The following is a 19,503-nucleotide window of genomic DNA, read 5'->3' on the forward strand; positions in this document are numbered from 1 at the left end:
ACTAGGCCAACCCAAGATTTTGTTTTATTTTTATGCATTCGGTCTCAGACATTTCGCTCATTGGTCACTTCCACATGAGAGAGCCCCTCACTGGTTTTGTATTGAACTGGAAGTTCTTGCCCCATTTTCCCATTGCAAAGCCTTTCTATCAAACTATCCAGAAAAGTTAAGTTACACCCCATTATCTCGCATTTGCATGCAGTACGGAAAGATTGTTTTTATTTCGGACACTTATTTAAATGTTACTTTGAGCATATTGCTGAATCCAAAGTTATGTATTAATAAGTCCCCTTTCTGTTGGACAGAATGGATTGTGTGGGAGGTTAATATGCTCAGTGACCTATATGAGAGTGGAGTGTTGAGATCTTTTGAAAATATGGTTCAGCATTTTGGGATTCCCAGGTCTCAATTCTTTAGGTATTTACAGATGTGCCACCTTATTTTTGGGAGTAGCATACACCCCCCTAAAGCGGCAGATCTGGTAGTGGTGCTTACTGCTTTTGGAAAAGGTCATGAGGCATCAGTGTATTACTCCCTGCTAATTCAGAGTCTGGGGGACGGAGCTTCAACTTCTCTCAAGAGATTATGAAGAGTTTGAATCCAGTGAGCAATGAGTGAATCCAGCCAGGTCTCCTAAGTAACCAAATTGGCCCGGTTGCTTAGGAGGGTATAGTCACATGTGGTAACCTCCTCATGGTCTCTATAATGTGGTTCTTGCTCTCGGTGGGGCGCATGGTGAGTTGTGCGTGGATGCCGTGGAGAATAGCGTGATGCCTCAACATACCCTATGTCTTTACTTTAACATGCTTAGCAAGCCAGGTGATAAGATGTGCAGATTGATGCTCTCAGACACGGAGGCAGCTGAGATTCATCAGCTGAGAGTCACTACGCCACCACGAGGATTAAGAGTGCATTGGGAATTGGGCATTCCAAATTGGGGAGAAAGGAGGAGAAAAATATTTTTTATAAAAAAAAATTGGGTCCTAGCCAGCAGACAGGTCATCGTTAGGGGATGGGAGTCGGCTGGAGCACCCTCATTTCAGGAGTGGTGCACAGAGATGGGCAGGGAGGCGGCATTTGAGGAGGTGTCGTTTATAAGGCTAGGCAACCGGGAGTTGTTTGATAGAAAGCAGGGCAGCTATTTGGCATTTTTGTAGGGGTCTCGGGGAGGGGCAGTGGAGAGGGACTTAAACCAAATAATATTTTTTTTATTATTTGGTGTGTGTGTGTGTGTGTGTGTGTGTGTGTGTGTGTGTGTGTGTGTGTGTGTGTGTGTGTGTGTGAGCGTGTATTTATCACTTTGTGGGGACCAAATGTCCCCATAAGGATAGTAAAACCCGAAATTTTTGACCTTGTGGGGACATTTTGTCGGTCCCCATGAGGAAAACAGCTTATAAATCATACTAAATTATGTTTTTTGAAAATTTAAAAATGCAGAATGTTTTCTGTGAGGGTTAGGTTTAGGGGTAGGGTTAGGTTTAGGGGATAGAATATAAAGTTTGTACAGTATAAAAACCATTATGTCTATGGAAAGTCCCCATAAAACATGGAAACACAACATGTGTGTGTGTGTGTGTGTGTGTGTGTGTGTGTGTGTGTGTGTGTGTGCGCTTTGTGGTGGGGACAGTGAAAACTTCGGCAGGTCAAGAAAATCTGAATTACTGGCTGCACCTAGCCAGCAATATACATATTTATACTGTATATTGTTTGTAAAATTTGTTTCAAAGAAAGACAAATTTACTTTGCATCAAAGAACAATTCATAGAACAGAGCCATGCAATAAATACTGTGGGGTAGTATTCAGGATTAATTGTTCTTTTAATTTTTCTAAACACTGAGAACTAAATGTCAAAGTTTCTCCATTTCACATGACCTTCAACCTGTAGACTGCAAATCTAGACAAAAAAATGAGGAATACAAACATGATGCATTTTCTGTTTTACTTCCATTTCAGCGGTTAAACAACAACAATCAGATGTGACACACCAGATGAGACGAGAGGTATGTTTTGACTAGAAGAAAAAAAAATAGTTAAAAGTCTCAGATAGTACTCACAAGATAATTTACAGATCAATAAATGTTGCTATTTTGTTCTAAGTTCTATGTCAAAAGCAAACAACTAATATCTAACAAAACATTTTGATCAGCTTACACACTGTAACATCTATTTATGAACCAGACAAGATCACTTGTAAGATCACCACTAATTCAATTTAGGGAATAAAAACTAAAGGTCTGGAAAAGGGGAAAAATGTCTGGACAAGGACAAGAAACAGTGGTGTTGGAAAGTTGCCACTCATCAATTTCTGGTAAGGTTTTTTATAACATGTTCCTTTTATATACTCTATATCATGTCTACAATTACACCTAAGAAATACTGTGTTTTTAAAGGAACATTATGACAGCGGTCTAGTCAAAAAAATCTAATTAAATGTTTAACTATTTTTAAAGACAAAAGACTCACAGAGATAAGAATCGTATTGATTGGGGGCAGGGAGTTATTTGGAATTGAAGCAAGTGGGAAAAGTTCAACAGGAAACATAATTCTGGGAAGAAATGCTTTTGACGTTGAAAGAAGAACTGCACGGTCTGTTCAAGCTGAAGGAGAAATACATGGAAGACATGTTACTGTGGTTGATACTCCAGGCTGGTGGTGGCATTACTCTGTGGAAGACACTCCAATGTTTGATAGACTGGAAATCATGAGATGTCCAACACAGTGTCCTCCTGGACCTCACGTCTTCCTTCTGGTCATTCCTGTAGATTCTGCTTTTCCAAAAATCTATAGACTGGCATTGCAGAAACAGCTTATGTTTTTGTCAGAAAAGCTCTGGGGATACACTATAGTGTTGTTTACCTCTATTGTTCCATATGATGATACAACTTTTAAAGAATGTCTAAGAAAATGGCCAGACTTCCTATGGATTCTAAGAAAGTGTCAGAAAAGATTTCATGTTCTTAATATTAACAACAGGGATGACAGCACTCAGGTATTTACACTGCTGGAAAAAATTGAGAAAATGGTAGCCCAAAACAATGGACATTATTTTGAAAGTGTCTCTGTGGGAGACAAGAGAGAGATAATAAGAGATGAAAGAGTGAAACCAAGAATTCTTGCTGTGAGAAGACAAAAGTCTGAACCAAAAGACTGCACAAGAGGTAAGAAATTATTACACCAGTAACACCTAAATAAAATAAAAATTAGCTGATAGGAAGTTTTGGTTTAATATTTAATTGACTGATATTTTATGCAATCATTTAGTGCTGGGAAATGTAACAAAAGTGTTATCAAGCTATCCCTGTTTTATACAGCCAAAATATTTGCAAGTACAGAATAAGCAATACGAAAAAATATTTGCCTTTTTAGATAAGGAGCAACATCTAACTGATATACGCATTGTGATACTTGGAGCATCATGGGCTGCGAGGAGCTCTGTAGGCAATGTTATTCTCGGTGAAGAAGTTTTTGAAGTTGACGATTCAAGAACAACAGTCCGTTGTGCAGTCAGTCATGCTGATGTACATGGAAAGCTGTTGACAGTGGTCGACACTCCAGGCTGGTACTGTCACAGTCCACTTGAAAAAACACCAGAAATGGACAAACTGGAGATTAGACGCAGTGTGTATCTATGTCCACCTGGTCCACATGCCATTTTGTTAACTGTTCCCATTGCCATAGCATTTAACAAATTGTATCAAACTGCTGTGGAGGAACATATGGGTCTTTTGGGGGAAAAGATCTGGAGCCATACAATCGTGCTGTTCACAAGAGGAGATTGGCTTGGGGAAACAAGCATGGAGGAACGAATTGAAATAGAAGGAGAGCATCTTCAGTGGCTGATGGAACAATGTGGAAACAGATACCATGTTATCAACTGTAAGAATCCCACTGACAGCACTCAAGTCAAAGAACTCCTTGAGAAAATTGAGGAAATGGTGATGGAGAATAACCGAAGTCATTATCTACCAGAAAAGGAGAGAGATCCATCTATTGAGCTTGAACTGAATCTGAAAACTGCCAAAATAAACATGAAGAAAGTAAGCAAGAAAAGAGATATCCTTAAAGAGTTACTTAAGGGTAGGTACCCTTTATATTGCTTACTGAGACATAAGTTTCCTATTTAAGTTATTAATTGCAGATAATACACATTCAGCCACTTCTTTCTTAACAATAGATGAGAAAATTTCGGATGTGAGAATCGTGCTTCTTGGAGGAGTAGGGGCTGGAAAGAATATGTTAGGGAACATCATTCTGCAAGGACATTGTTTTGAGGATATGACAGAAGAGGTATTTCATTCCACAAGGAAGTGTTCACCTTTACAACCAGTAATATTACTTCCTGTATTGTAATTTAAATATTAAAGTAGTTTGTCATCTTATATCTACTGTCGTTATTATTATAACATCATTGTTGTTCTATTTAGGAGTGTAAAAAATATACAATAACAAGGCAATGTGTGATGCACCAGAGGACAGTGGATAGATGGCAGGTCTCTGTGGTTGACACACCAAACTGCTCCAAATTAACAGTGAAAAATGCTAAAGAAATTTTGCGCAGTGTGACAGTTTGCTCACCAGGTCCACATGCATTCCTGCTTGTGTTGCCTGTGCGAAAGTCTTTTACAAAGAGAGCTCAACAAACAGTGGAGGATGTTATGAAGCTTTTGGGGGAAAGTGTCTGGCAACATACTCTGATTTTATTCACTTATGGACACTGGCTAAAGGACAGATCGGTTGAAGAGTACATTGCGTGTGAAGGAGAAGCCTTGCAAGAGTTGGTAAGAAAGTGTGGAAACAGATATCATGTCCTTGTTAACAACTGGGGTAATAGATCTCAAGTCATAAAACTGCTTAAGATGATTGAAGTGATGGTGGCAAGAAACAGAGGTAAATACTTCACTCTAGAAAACAAAGAAAGAAAGCCACTTAGTGAGTCAAAGACTCTGACTGAAGAGGAGTGGAATAAACGTGAGGATGAACTCATAGAGAGGATGTTGGAGGCAGCGGTGGTGGATCTGGATCCAGAAGAATTAAAGCAGTCACGAAAGCAAAGCATTACCAATACAATCCCTAGTTGTAAGTTTCTGTTTGTCTAAAGCATGCTTTCATATTTGTGTGTATGTGTATGTGTGTGTGACTGAGAGAGAGCGAGAGAGAGAGAGAGAGAGAGAGAGAGAGAGAGAGAGAGAGAGAGAGCAAAGCATTCAGTATTTAACACACATATCTTTCTTATCAAAATGTTTACACCTTTGCCTTATAATAGCAATATATGTAAATAAATATAAATTGTATTTTCAGTCGGTGGAGATGCAATGTCTGATTGCAACAGTTTATTTAAAGCTGACTTACCACATCCTGACTTCAAAGTATCTCAATGGCTCTGGCATTCAAAATATCATGCTGCATCATCTGGATATGACTCCATAAGCATAACAAGCCTTAAAGTTCCAAAGATGGAAGGTGACAAAGATGTATCCCAAAGCCCAGAAACCAAACCAAATCAAACTAGTGACCAGTGATGGACAACAGTTTCTCTACAAGTAGCGAAGCTATTAGCTTACCTACATTTCTCCAAAGCAATGTGGTACCTTTGCTAGTTCAAGTATATCTTCAGTAGTGAATCATTTCTATTGAGTAGTGTAAGGTGGTGCCACATGAGAAAATCAACATAAGAAGTATTTTACAAAGTTAGAATCTCTATCTCAAGCATCACACCTTACTGAATATAAATTTCTTCATTTTTGTTCATCTACATCTATTCCTTACCCCCTCTCCTCCACTCCATTCTCTTTAGACTAAATAACTCAGAATGACTGCATAAAAATATAATGTTCTTTGTGAATGCAAGGGACTCTAATATTCATGTTTGAATATTTTTTAATGATAATATATATCATTTATAGATCTTAGTGTGGTCTTAGTGTGACCACACATTTATAGGTCTTAGTGTGACTGGTACTTTAGTCTAAATCATACAGCAGTAGATTTGGTCATAACAAAGATTTGGTATTTAGAATAATAATGTCTCTGCTGTGGAGGTGTGTCTGTCACGGATCCTCAATGTAAATTACCACCTCCTGAGTTACTAAAACCATTCATTCCCAAATTCCTTTTCTTTTTTTTTTACCATTTGGTTTTGATGTTTACCCTTGTCTGTGTATTTCAGGAAATGTAGCACATTGATCAGCAGAATTTTCTGTAGCCAGAAATCCCCGTAGTGCCACCACTACATACTTTGCTGAAGTCAGGCATCTCTTATTCTTAAGATTAATCTTTGAGCATTGTATGTTTTGTGTTGATTATTTCTGAATCGATTAATTATTAAATAGGCATGATGCATATTTACCTGACTAATAAATTGTTAAACTTGGTTTTATTCTGAAATTCTTGCCTTTAGCAGATTATGATAAGTCCTAGTTGCCACAAACTTGCGATCAGCGTAAGTACACACTAATGGCCCAGCGTTAATGGAGCATAGGGCACGTTTTCTGGAGCCTTAGCTTTCTGACTAACTATCTGGCATTAACTAAGTGTACCAAGAATGTAGGGACTAAATATAATCATTATTTAGAACAACACAATTTTGAACAACCTGAATAAATAGCATTAGTCATTACCTCTTACTACTGAAATATTATTCCAGTTAAGGGTTCATAGGAAACTATGGGGACTAATCAAAAGTACTATCTGGATACAGTAGCATTGGTCGCTTAACCAGATAGTATTAGTCACTCCCTCTGGCTGAGAAAAGAGTTACTTTAATTAAGTCAATGCAGATCTAGGTGGACTAAACAAAATGACTATTCAGATAAAAGTATGCAGCTAGCGACTTGTCTTAACAGAATTAGTCAATTACCCCTGGATAATGATCCAAAACTGACTAGTGTGTAAACTCAAGTAACATGAATACGAATGAACGAGTGCAATTTAAAAATACAGAATTAATTTTAATAGCCAAGTGTCTTTTGTCTAATAACCAAGTAAAATTTAGATAAATACAAATAATAATGATCAATAATAAATGGAAACTCAACCTAAATTTGAGGTCTAATACAATTGGAGTCAGATTCGATCTTAACCCTTGTGCATCAATTAAAAAAAGTTACACATAGGTTCATTATGGACAAAAATGTCCATGTCCAAAAACTGTCATAAAAATATTATAGATTTATATTTTTTTCCACTTTCACTGACATAATTTTTTTAACCAGCATCAGCTCTAATCATAATGACCAAACATTCATTCATTTTTAGAATTTTAACCCTTTAAACGCTGGTTTGTTTACATAATGCCACTGTTGTTTTTTTAGGAAAAAATGAAAAATAGTAATTATTTTCAATTTAATAGATGCTAAGCAGAATTTTTTTTCTTTGATTATTAGAGCCTCGGATATGTCAATGATTAACAACAACATTCATTTTGATGCTTTCATATTTTTTATGCAGTATCAGATTTAAAAAAAAGCTACCACTCAGATCCATAATGGACAAAAATGGCCATGTCACAAAAAGTGTCATAAAAATATTATAGAATAATATTTTTTTCTACTTTCACTGACTTATATTTTAACCAGCATCAGTTCTAATCATAATTACCAAACATTAATTTATTTTCAGAATTTTAACACTTTAAACGCCGGTTTGTTTACATAATGCCACTGTTGTTTTTTATAAAAAATATAATAATTATAATTATTTTCAATTTAATAAATGCTAAACAGAATTTTTTTTATTTTTATTATTAGAGCCTCAGACACATACAAACCACACTCTGAACTCCATACCAACACACTCACACAATTATATATTCATAATGTATCTAATTGGCTCTATAATATGCATAAGCCAAAAACAGCAGAAAACAACAACAAAAGCGATGATATGCCAAACCTGAAAAAATGGCACGATCTGGTAAAAAATATTTAAAATGTAAATTTTGAAGCCTTGCCAACATAATGAAAGCATGTTAAACAAGATTGCATAATTTTATAGTTAAATGGCACTGGGATTAAAAATCGCAGTTTTAATGGGTTTCAATGTGCCATTTTTGTCCAAAACGACGCTAAGAGGGAGTATTTTGTGTAACTAGTGCAAAAAATATTTTTTTAAAGAAAATAGGGTGAAATATTAAAATTCCAATAAAAATTCACACCTGTGGAAAATTTTATGCAGTTAGCATTAACACAGACAAAGTTATCAAAAAAACAAAACTGAAAAAGCCAAAAATGTCCACAAGGATGCACAAGGGTTAACTAAATCAAACAGTTTAAGACACTAAACCACACATGCCCGAAATGACGTACATGCAGAAGCCTTCAGCCACTCTATTGGAAACCGTCATTGGACTAGTGGTGTGGTCCTTACAGTAGGAAGCGGGTTGCTTTGACAAATGCTACAATGCCGCTTTTTACATCAAGCCACCCGATTCACAAATGAATCACTCTTTTGAGTCAGTTCTTTACTATGACACATGGGATGCAAAATTATCTGAATTGATTCATGATTTAAAACATTGAATCATTTGGAGCGGTTTCTTATATAACAACACACTAATAGAAACTTTAAAACAGAGAACAAATAGAAAGCTGGTTGCAGTGGTTATTTAATAATCAATGGAAATGAAACCTGCAGTCCTATTGTTTGCCAATGATGATGATAAAGGTTTTTATTAACAAATGTGCAGCTTGTGAATGACCGACCAACTGCAGGTTAAGATATTTTTCAAAACACTTAGTTGCCAACATGAAAACATATAGAGTACAAAAAGTACCTTGGCATTACCATGTTTTTGGGAATGTACCATGGTATTCTTTTAATTATCTTGAAGTGCCATATAAATACAATGGTATATATAAAATTGGAAATCATATATCAAGTAACACAGCAGTACTTGGATACACTGAAATTTCGACGACCAAAATGTTTTGAGATTCTGTGTCATGATGGTTTCTATCAACCTCCAATTTGACATTAAAGAAGCATAAATAATACGAACTTGCGACTCCAGTGATGGTAGTCAGCATCAATACTCGCCTTTTACATTTCTGTCCTGAAGTTTAAGACTTTTTATGACCTTTTCGAGACATGAAAAAATTTTATTAATACCGTATCCCCATACGAAAACAAATCCACAAAATCTCAAAATAAATAATGTATCTGAGAATCGTCCTCCGCCACCCGGATTTAGGCGAGTCACTACGCCACCACGAGGACTTAGAGTGCATTGGGAATTGGGCATACCAAATTGGGGAGAAAAATAAATAAATAAATAAAAACTAATAAAATCATAATCAACATATTCTTCTTTTTAAAGGCTAAGTCAATGCAGGTATTTTCAGTAGATTCATTCCTATAGTAGTAAGATTATATCACAGCAAAACTAGCATAATTTCAGAAGCAGCATCTTCATTATATAAGCATAAATAGTTTATGCTTTATTAGCTTCAGCTTATTGTGGTATGCTATGCACACATGTATTCAATTAGCACTTTATCCAAATGCATACATATACATTAAGAAAAAACATTCAAACATTATCATCATGGATTAGCAAAGGAAGTTTGTGAAAAAGAGAAATGGGGAGAGAGAAAGTAGGGCAAGCTTTGGAGGACTTACCCTGATAAGACACCCAAGACAAGGTTGAGCATGAAGAAGGAGCCGATGATGATGAGTGGGATGAAGTACAGCCAGTTCCAGGTGTTCCCAGAGGCATCATTGGCCTGCACAAAAACAAATGACAGTGTTTTACTGCAATAGCTCTTAGTAAACTCTCACTTGAATGACAACACTATAATAAACAAATCTCACATTTTAGAAAGCAACTGTACAAAGCAATTTGAGACTAATTCCGTCACTCACTCTCATAATATGAGAATCTAATGCTAAATAATGAATTACAAATCTGCTCCCACATGCCTCCACTGAGGAAATATGGCTGACGTTCTCTAAGCACCGACAAAGCCTCAGGCTCACATTAGAACCACAGCATAATGCAATAAGTAAACTTAACAAAAAAAGAAACGTCCCTTTTTCAGGACACTGTATTTTAAAGCAAATTTTTAAAAAAATCCAAATAATTTTACAGATCTTTATTGTAAAGGGTTTAAACAATGTTGTCCATGCTTGTTCAATGAACCATAAACAATTAATGAACATGCACTTGTGGAACGGTTATTAAGATACTAACAGTTACAGACGGCAGGCAATTAATGTCACAGTTATAAAAACTTAGGACACTAAAGAGACCTTTCTACTGACTCTGAAAAACACCAAAAGAAAGATGCCCAGGGTCCCTGCTCATCTACGTGAACATGCATTAGGCATTCTGCATGGAGGCATAAGGGCTGCAGATGTGGCCAGGGCAATAAATTGCAATGTCTGTACTGTGCGATGCCTAAGACAGCGCTACAGGGAGACAGGAAGGACAGCTGATCATCCTCGCAGTGGCAGACCAGGTGTAACAACACATGCATAGGATTGGTACATCCGAATATCACAACTGCTGGACAGGTACAGGATGGCAACAACAACTCCCCAAGTTACACCAGGACTGCACAATCCCTCCATCAGTGCTCAGACTGTCCGCAATAGGTTGAGAGAGGCTGGACTGAGGGCTTGTAGTCCTGTTGTAAGGCAGGTCCTTACCAGACATCATCGCCAATGGGCCCAATCCCACCTTCAGACCAGACAGAACTGACAAAAAGTGCTCTTCACTGATGACTCGTGGTTTTGTCTCACCAGGGGTGATGGTCGGACTCGCGTTTATCGTCAAAGGAATGAGCATTACATCGAGGCCTGTACTCTGGAGCGGGATTGATCTGGAGGTGGAGGGTCTGTCATGGTCTGGGACGGTGTGTCACATCATCATCGGACTGAGCTTGTTGTCATTGCAGGCAATCTGAATGCTGTGCGTTACAGGGAATACATCCTCCTCCCTCATGTGGTACCCTTCCTGCAGTCTCATCCTGACATGACCCTCCAGCATGACAATACCACCAGCCATACTGCTCGTTCTGTGCGTGATTTCCTGCAAGACAGGGTGTTCTGCCAAGGTCAGCGAAGAGTCCGGATCTCAATCCCATTGAGCAAGTCTGGGACCTGTAGGATTGGAGGGTGAGGGCTAGGGCCATTCCCCCCAGAAATGTCTGGAAACTTGCAAGTGCCTTGGTGGGAGAGAGTGGTAACATCTCACAGCAAGAACTGGCAAATCTGGTGATATTTTTTACACACGTTAATTTTGCTGAAAATAAAATCAGTTGAAAGTGAAAGGATGTTTATTTTTTTGCTAAGTTTATAAGAAAAGGAAAAATCATTATAATTAGGGAGATTTTTTTCAGCCCCCTGCTGTTCTCAATGAGAGGCCAAGGCAGATGGTTCAGCTCCAGCTCTGAAGACAGACTGATGGTGTGCCTGCAGAGACTGTCAGAGCAACAGGGAGAAGCTACTGTATACTTGGATTAAGCTTCTCGCTAGTGCTAGCTCCCTGCTACAGCAGGCACATGCAACAGCTGGGTGCCACTTGTTGTACACCAAACAGCAATTCAATTCAGTAACATTAGAATTCTTAAAAGAATTCCCCTTGTACCATAAACAAAAATACAAAATAAAACGTAATTCATTTAAATATGTACGTTTTTAAATATTGCAAATAATTCTTGTTACCATATTAAACCAATTATTGACCAGCAAAACTTATTTGTATATTTACATGTCATATTGTAGGTTCCTTTCACTATTATATGAATTGATACACTCTATGTGTTTTTAATTTCTGTGCTTGCCTAATCCATTATCAGGCCACTACCATGTTCAGCTAAAGAACAGTGTAGCCAAAATAGACAAAACAGTGTGCCATTGCTTTGAAACCCTTCAGTGGTTCTTGCACTCTTAAATCATGTCCTCACAGGAGCTTTCGTATATCAATGTCTTGTGGATCAATCTTGCCCCCTCCAGAATTTCTCTGGGGTTGCCAATGCAATTGATTGTGTATCACATAAAACAAGCCCCACAGGTAAGCTGAGGTATTGAAAATGAAATTTAAGAATGAAATTCTTAAAAAAAAATTGGTAAATTGTAGTGTCAGTCAGACATATTGAAAAAAGTTTGAAAACTGTGTTTTTTTCCCCTCAATAGTTTGACTACTGAACAAAAACATATACTCTATTTTTTATTTATTATATTATTTATTTATGCATTTGGCAGATGCTTTTATCTGAAGTGACTTTTTCAAGAGATTTGTAGAAAGGCAGCACACTATATTACAGAAAAATACACAATTCACTTATTGCACAATTACGTTTACATGAGTAGTAGTAGGCTAATACAAGCAAGCAAATGGAGCCATATCACATTTTACATGTCACATGCCTAAAAGACAAAATAGAAGAACTTCCTTCAAATTTCAACCAGGGAAACTAGCCAGTGACCTCTATTATATGTCACAATATTTTATATATATCTCGATCCACTTCCTCACCCACAGTGTCTTACTCATAAAGCACATGCACTTCCACCTAAAATTAATTCCTGCAAAAACAAGGGATAAATATAAAACTAAAGGTGAAAAATGTTGAACCGTGCATCATCGTCATCATAATTCGGTAGGTAGGGCAGCAGCTTTTTGGAAAGACAATCAGCACTGCTTTAACCTTAATGAAAAAGGAGAACCAGATGGAGAATATCTATTGTTGAAACAGTATACATTGTTTTCCTCCAAAATGAATGTGTCTCAATAATTCTGCATGCTGACTCTAAGGAGTCTACACGCAGGAATTTCACTCCTTATTAATCAACAGTGTGAGGAGCAGGAGGTACAAGCTCCTGTGAGGGAGGAAGGGAAGACTGACCTGTCCTGTGAAACACTATCTCAGTCACTGTTCACTGTTCAGTTCCCAGAGGAGACCATCTTTACTCCCTAATATGCTGATGAGGGAATTACTTAGGTAATTATATTCCTCTAGAAAGCCACAGCAATTTATCAATGCAGAGAGATATAATGCATAATTTCAGTGACTCGATATCTACACATGACGCATGAGAATCAGAATATTTATCTGGTGTTTTCTTTATATTACTATGTAATAAACTGTCACAATCAGAAAGAGCTGCTGTATATACTGTATAATATGATTATTCACTATACAATGAGATGAAAGGACCAACCAATCGGTCAATAAGGTCTGCAAGACCACATTGGAGAGGAGTTGCTTTGGTTTGTGTTACATCACTGTCTTTAGTTCAAATAAGTTTAATCTTTTAAAGGAAACAGAACATGAAATCTAGTAGTGCATCACACTGTAGATCTGAGCTGTCATTGTCTGTCTCTAAGCTAGTTTATAATTATCTTTACCAGCAACCCAAATGGCAAAACAAAATATTCTTCCCTTGTAGACAGATATTTCACCTGGTTAAGTTGGAGCTTTGCAGATAAATAAGGAATAGAAAGCTCAAAGGGTCTTTTCTGTTGTGAATGAGACATCTTTTGCTGAATTTACCCAGGCTCAGGCACTTTTGCAAACTCACGTCAACTAAGAATCTGAGAAAATCAAGTCATGACACATGTTAATAGTCCATTTAACATACAGGAAGAAAATTTAGTAAAGCAGGTCTCGCATGATTTTCTTTGTCTTAATCCAAAGGCTGCTTGCTTTCTGTTTATCTCAACAAAATCAGGCAAGGATAAACAATCAACATGGTCACTCACATGCATAAAAAAAGATTTAGCATTTTGCACATACATTTATTCTTAAAACAAATGCAAAGGTACAAAAAAAGATTTTTGTTATTATTTAATATGGGTGTTTGACTTTTGAAGCAACTACTGCTATTGCTCCAAAATGGGAGCAAAAGAAGTAGCACATTTATCATATTTCCCTTAATCTGTTTCACCATGACATTGTACTACAGTTTGAAATACAACAACACTTTTCTTCTAATTTATCTTCTTTGATCTAGCCTTTCTGAAACTTTTTAAAGCTTTTGTAAGACCTGTTCTTGTTATACCGATATATCGGTCAATATTAGCCTATCACCGATATATCGGTATTGCCATATATGTCTACCGATATGCGCAGATATGAAAACTTTTTTCAAAACATATAATGCCGAAAACAATGCTTTAGAATTGGTGTCATTACGTAGTTTGTCCAGCAGAGCACACTCCGACTCCATTGAGCTGACTCTGAACTGACAGTTTGAGTTGAGCGGTCTCTTCTCTGTAAGTTGCTAACTAGTTTGTAAAATACATACAGGAAAGTTAATAAAAAATGACCCCATCATTTTCCCTTTTCAATATAACTAATATAATGTTAACACTGTCCCTGACAACCATGTCACTCATGTCTGTTTGCTGTTAGCCAGCTATGGTTTGTCAGTGCAGTAAGTAATGTAGCTGATTGAAAGGTAAACATCAGAGCATCTTTTTGCAGCTCAGCAGACAATGGTGCGGTGGTGGATTGTGTATGATGAGTGTTGATTTCACGCTAAGCTGTTACATAGTTGGTGAGACGCAATGCGGGTCCATCTTTTACTCTCCATGACAATGAGCTTATAGCTAACTAGCTAACCATGTAGCTACTTTCATTGCTTGTCAGCTGAGTGGAAGCTAATGTGTAACCATGTATTCACCAAACTGTTTTGTTAAGGTTTCACAGTTTGGTACCTCCTTCAACCAAACAATTCCAGTCATTGCATTTATACAATTTAATATTTAAAAGTCTGGTTTTCCACCGTTGAATGTTTTCCCTGAACTTGTATAGCAGAATACAGTGTAACACTGATTGAGCATTTGACTGACACTAAATAGTACTGATGTTTATTTAGCTATTTATTTTATTAGAATTTATTCCTTATTTAAATGGTCAGCTAGTGACCGATACTAAACATACAGTACTGATGTTTTTAAGCAATTTATTGTATTTTTATTTATTCTTTATTTTATCAGTGTTCATTTCTAGCATTTGTTGACAATGTACAATAATAATGTCAAATATTCTTTGATAAAAATATTTGTTTAAGAAAGCAGACTTCTGAGTACCTTTGCATAGTCATATCGGTGCAATATCGGTGAACAATCCACATTGAAAAGGTCTGTGGCTGGAGCAGGTCGGCCGCTAATCGCAGGGTTGGCGGTTTGATTCTCAGCCCAAATGACTCCACATGACGAAGTGTCCTTGGGCAAGACACTGAACCCCAAGTTGCTCCCAATGTCAGGCTAGCGCCTTGCATGGCAGCTAATCCGCCATTGGTGTATGAGTGTGTGTGAATGGTTGAATGGGACACAGTGTAAAGCGTTTTGGTAACCTCTAAGGTTTTAAAAAGGCATATATAATTGCAGACCATTTTAATTTTTTTTTATTTATTTTCATTCCAGCTAAAAAATTAACTATATTGGCCACCATATTGGTAATCGGTGAATTTTCCCCATCTAAAATCGGTACTGTCTCTAAAATCACATATCGGTCAGGATCTTCTTGATCTCTAAAAGCTAACAGATCATTATAAACCTTTATAAACTGAATAAAGTTCAGTTTATAAAGTGCAATATTTTGTCTACAATTCCTTGCAGGGAGACAAACTATGAATTTTATGGGTCCTTTGCTGCAGTAATCACACATCTCTCTGTCTCCCATGCCAAGCCAGTGAAATAATAAAGACAAAGTGCTTTGTTGTTTTTTTATTATTCCAGAAGTGCTGACCACTTTGCACCTCTATTCACACATCCTTTCATTACCACTCTAATTAGTTTTATCCAAAAAGTAAGCAGAGGAGAGCCAGAGACAGTGAGTGAAAAAAATAGAAATGATTCACAGCTGCATAAATCCAAATATGATTCTACTTTGTCCAGCTTCCAACAGACTATTTTTAAAGATGTTTAATGAGCTAAGCGATAGGCCTGACATCCCAGGATGACAGTGTGACAAGGTCAAGGTACATTAAGACCTGGTGACTCAGCCTGCATTAACAAGACTGAAATAAAGTGAATACACTGACACACACTGGCCACAGGAATAGCACGGTTGACGTTGACTCAACATGCTTCAGTGTAACGTAAACATTAACACCAACTAAATAATGGTTACACTCAGGGCTGTAATCTGCACAATGTGACCATACAGTACCCTTAAGATCATACAGTTTTCATTATTCACTGATAATCTACACTAAAGCAATGGAATGGACTATAAAAGTTGTATGAAATAACAAAACAGCATGTCAAAATTGTGCTAAATGCAAATTCTGTCAAACCTGGCATTACGCACCTAAATGTTCAATATTGATTTGAGAGCTATGGCGGTGGGCAAACTTTTATATTCCTGAAATATCTGTGTGTTCATCGCACAAAGCTATTTGATGGCTTCAGAAGACTTAGAACTTAGTGCACAAGTCATATGGATCACTTCAATGGTGGTTTGAACTATTATTGTATAAAAAAAAGACCTATGAGATCATTTAAAAAACAAATAAGCACAAGGATTTGAAAGAACACAAGGGAGAGAAAACAATCACATTATTTATTTTTGGGTGAACTTTCCTTAAAATGTAAGGTTTTACACAAGACCTTCCACAAAGGCTGTTTTGTCTACTCAATAATTTTACCATGTACTGCCATTGGTTGGACCTCACTTTTTGCAGGCTGCAAATGGACAAAAATAAATAGACAAAAAAGACCAGAACATCTGTTCCATAAATATTACTCTTGCACAAGAATACTATACTGTGGATAAAAACTAACTTTTCAGCATTTCTTTCACTGCCTCTGTCCAATAGACAATGCTGCTTCACCTCAGGAGATCTGACCGGAACCCTGAACAAGCATGACACAGCAGTGGTAATTAGGCAAAAAGCGATTAATCTCTAGCACAGCGAGAGTGTAATAAAACTAACAGGCATGAAATGAGGACTGCCATGTCATTAGCTCCCCCGCTGGCTTGTCTGTGCAGGTGCTTGTTATGGTTTGAGTCTGAGATATTGTTCCAGTGTTGAGAAACTTACACTAACCTCTGAACTCTGATTGTCTGTCATTTACAGAGACACACTGTTATGCTTAATAATGAATTTCAGTAGCATGGGCATTCAAAGAATAATGCCAATAATCCATCAAAGACAATCCCCTGATTCCTTTGTGCTCATACAGTGCCATAAAGACATCAATCCAAAGAGTCACATCCCAGCAACACAGAGAAGCAATCAAGAAAATGGAGTGCCGCCATCATTCTTAATTCATGATGTTGGTCCACCCTGCATTCAAATCATGAGCAGCATCTCAGAGCAGCATTTTACGCAGTCGCTTCAATGTGTACATGATAGTGCCTTGCAAGAGTATTCAGATCAGACTCAATTTGCAAAGACCCCATTTACACCTGGAATTAAGATGCGTTTTTAGTGATCCTATAACATGTGGTCAGCCCTACATACAGGTCTGAAACGTTTTGTGATTGGATCAAAAGAATCACCTACAAAGGTTGTCAAAAACACATATGACTGCATCATATTTGAAGTATAAAAGGTAATCCATCCTGTATCCGTCCCAGCAGCAGCAAAGCACCATCATTCATCTGTCAATCAACTGTCGCGCTAAAACAAGTGTTTAAATTTTATCGGTTAAGAGCGGCTAAAAGGAAAAAAACACAAACACGAGAACTTCACTGATCTTTATTAGTGTGTCTGAAATCAACATGCAGGGATACCTAAGAGAAGCACGAACATCTGCAGCTCAGGTAACTACAACTAATCCACTAATATAACAGACAATTCAGCTCAAAATGATGCTTTTGTGCATAGATTAAATTTCAGTTGCATCTGGGAGAAACAGCGCACGTTTTTTTTTCCCGCTTTCGTTATCTTTTCTGACTTTGTTGCAGTTTATTATCATGCAGTAAAACTCTGACAAAGTGCTTGATGTATTTCGTCATGAAACAGAGAATCTCCCCTCCAAATACGTTCACAGGTAGTCACAGGAGACGCATTTAAGCGACCAGGTGTAATCAGCGATGTGTCTCACCTGACCACATGTGACTGGATCACCCGATACATATCTTAATACCAGGTGTAAATGAAGACAAAGAAGAATGATCACATACCTTGTGCTTTGTATTACATTAAATCAGCTGTTTTGCTGTAAAATCATATGCAGCCACTTACAAAAACAGCAATTATTAGAACCGTTGTGAAATGTGGATTCACCAAAATCTTCCCCAAAAATGGAATAGAATTAAGCTAAACACTGAAAAGGAGTCCTGAGAAATGTACTTTAAAAAATACTTTAGTATATGTAAATATAAGGTAACTGCTTGCCTTTTTCAGATGGTTGCTAGACAGCTGCATCTGGGACAGCTTTGAGACTTATGAATATGATAAACAACATATATTGATTTACTCTCTATTTGTCACCAATTATCTTTGCTTGTCAATGCAAAATGGTTTATAACTGTAGCGAGCCACACATTACAAATGAGTCTCTATGAATAGGGATTGAAGCTTTTGGGCTAGAATTCATGTTTAAAATACAAGCTCCAGTAGTTACAAATTGGCTCTTGTTTTGTAGAGACCTTATTTTTTTTTTTTTTCCAGTAGAACACAAAAGGATAAATAAAGAATCATTGACCCTGTTTACAACAGGTATTAAGATGCATCTCAGGTAATTTGATCAAATGTGGTCAGGTGAGACACATCGCTGTTTACGCCTGGTCAAATGAGTCTCCTGTGACCACTTGTGATTGGATTTGTGGGGAAGGAACTCTGTTTCATGATGACATACATCAGTCACTATGTCAGCATTTTACTGCATGATAATACACCACAACAAAGTCAAAAAAGTCAAAGAAAACATGAAAAAAATGGCGCGTTATTTCTTCATGATACAGCTGAAATTTAATTCAAATGCAAATTCAATAATTCAATTTTCCATTATTTTACTGTGCTTCTCATAAGTGTCAGTGCATGTTGATTTCAGACACATCAGGCATGTTGATCCCATCACAAAACGTATTAGACCCCGTTTACACCTGTATATAGCACTAACCACATGTGATCCAATCACCAAAAACACATCTTAAAACCAGGTGCAGCGTGCTGAGTGACTCCAGCAAGGTCTCATAAGCAACCAAATAGGCCCAGTTGCTATGGAGTGTAAAGTAACATGGGGTAACCTCCTCGTGGTCACCATAATGTGTGGTTCTCGCTCTCAGTGGGGAGCGTGGTGAGTTGTGCGTGGATGCCGCGGAAAAATGCGTGGGCCTCCACACGCGCTAGATCTCCAGGGTAATACGCTTAACAAGCCACGTGATAAGATGCACAGATTGGGGGTCTCAGACGCAGAGGCAACTGAGATTCATCCTCCGCCACCCGGATAGATGCGAGTCACTAAGCCACCATGAGGACTTAGAGGGCATTGGGAATTTGGCATTCCATATTGGGGAGAAAATCCAAAAGCAAAACAAAATAACAGGTGTAAATGAGGCCATTATGCAGCTCTTGCTATACAATGTCAGTTCATGGTGAAC

General features: G+C 37.4%; 2 protein-coding genes across 2 annotated transcripts in view; one reads left to right on the top strand and one right to left on the bottom strand.

Moving 5' to 3' along the window:
• The window catches only part of LOC127624941 (probable voltage-dependent N-type calcium channel subunit alpha-1B), a 152,719-nt gene that overhangs the window by 72,319 nt on the left and 60,897 nt on the right, over positions 1 to 19,503 (bottom strand). Inside the window, exon 7 of the mRNA XM_052099873.1 lies at positions 9,617 to 9,720. Within this exon, the coding sequence (XP_051955833.1) occupies positions 9,617 to 9,720 (104 nt within the window). The remainder of the gene's footprint in view (positions 1 to 9,616; positions 9,721 to 19,503) is intronic.
• LOC127624942 (GTPase IMAP family member 8-like) lies at positions 1,963 to 5,803 on the top strand. The gene is made up of 7 exons (XM_052099874.1): positions 1,963 to 2,001; positions 2,218 to 2,309; positions 2,452 to 3,159; positions 3,368 to 4,078; positions 4,176 to 4,288; positions 4,426 to 5,077; positions 5,300 to 5,803. The coding sequence occupies exons 2-7, from the start codon at positions 2,252 to 2,254 to the stop codon at positions 5,518 to 5,520; spliced, it is 2,463 nt and encodes an 820-aa protein (XP_051955834.1). The 5' UTR covers positions 1,963 to 2,001; positions 2,218 to 2,251; the 3' UTR covers positions 5,521 to 5,803.

The sequence above is a fragment of the Xyrauchen texanus genome, chromosome 31 (genome assembly GCF_025860055.1).
Source record: "Xyrauchen texanus isolate HMW12.3.18 chromosome 31, RBS_HiC_50CHRs, whole genome shotgun sequence".
NCBI classification, from domain to species: domain Eukaryota; kingdom Metazoa; phylum Chordata; class Actinopteri; order Cypriniformes; family Catostomidae; genus Xyrauchen; species Xyrauchen texanus.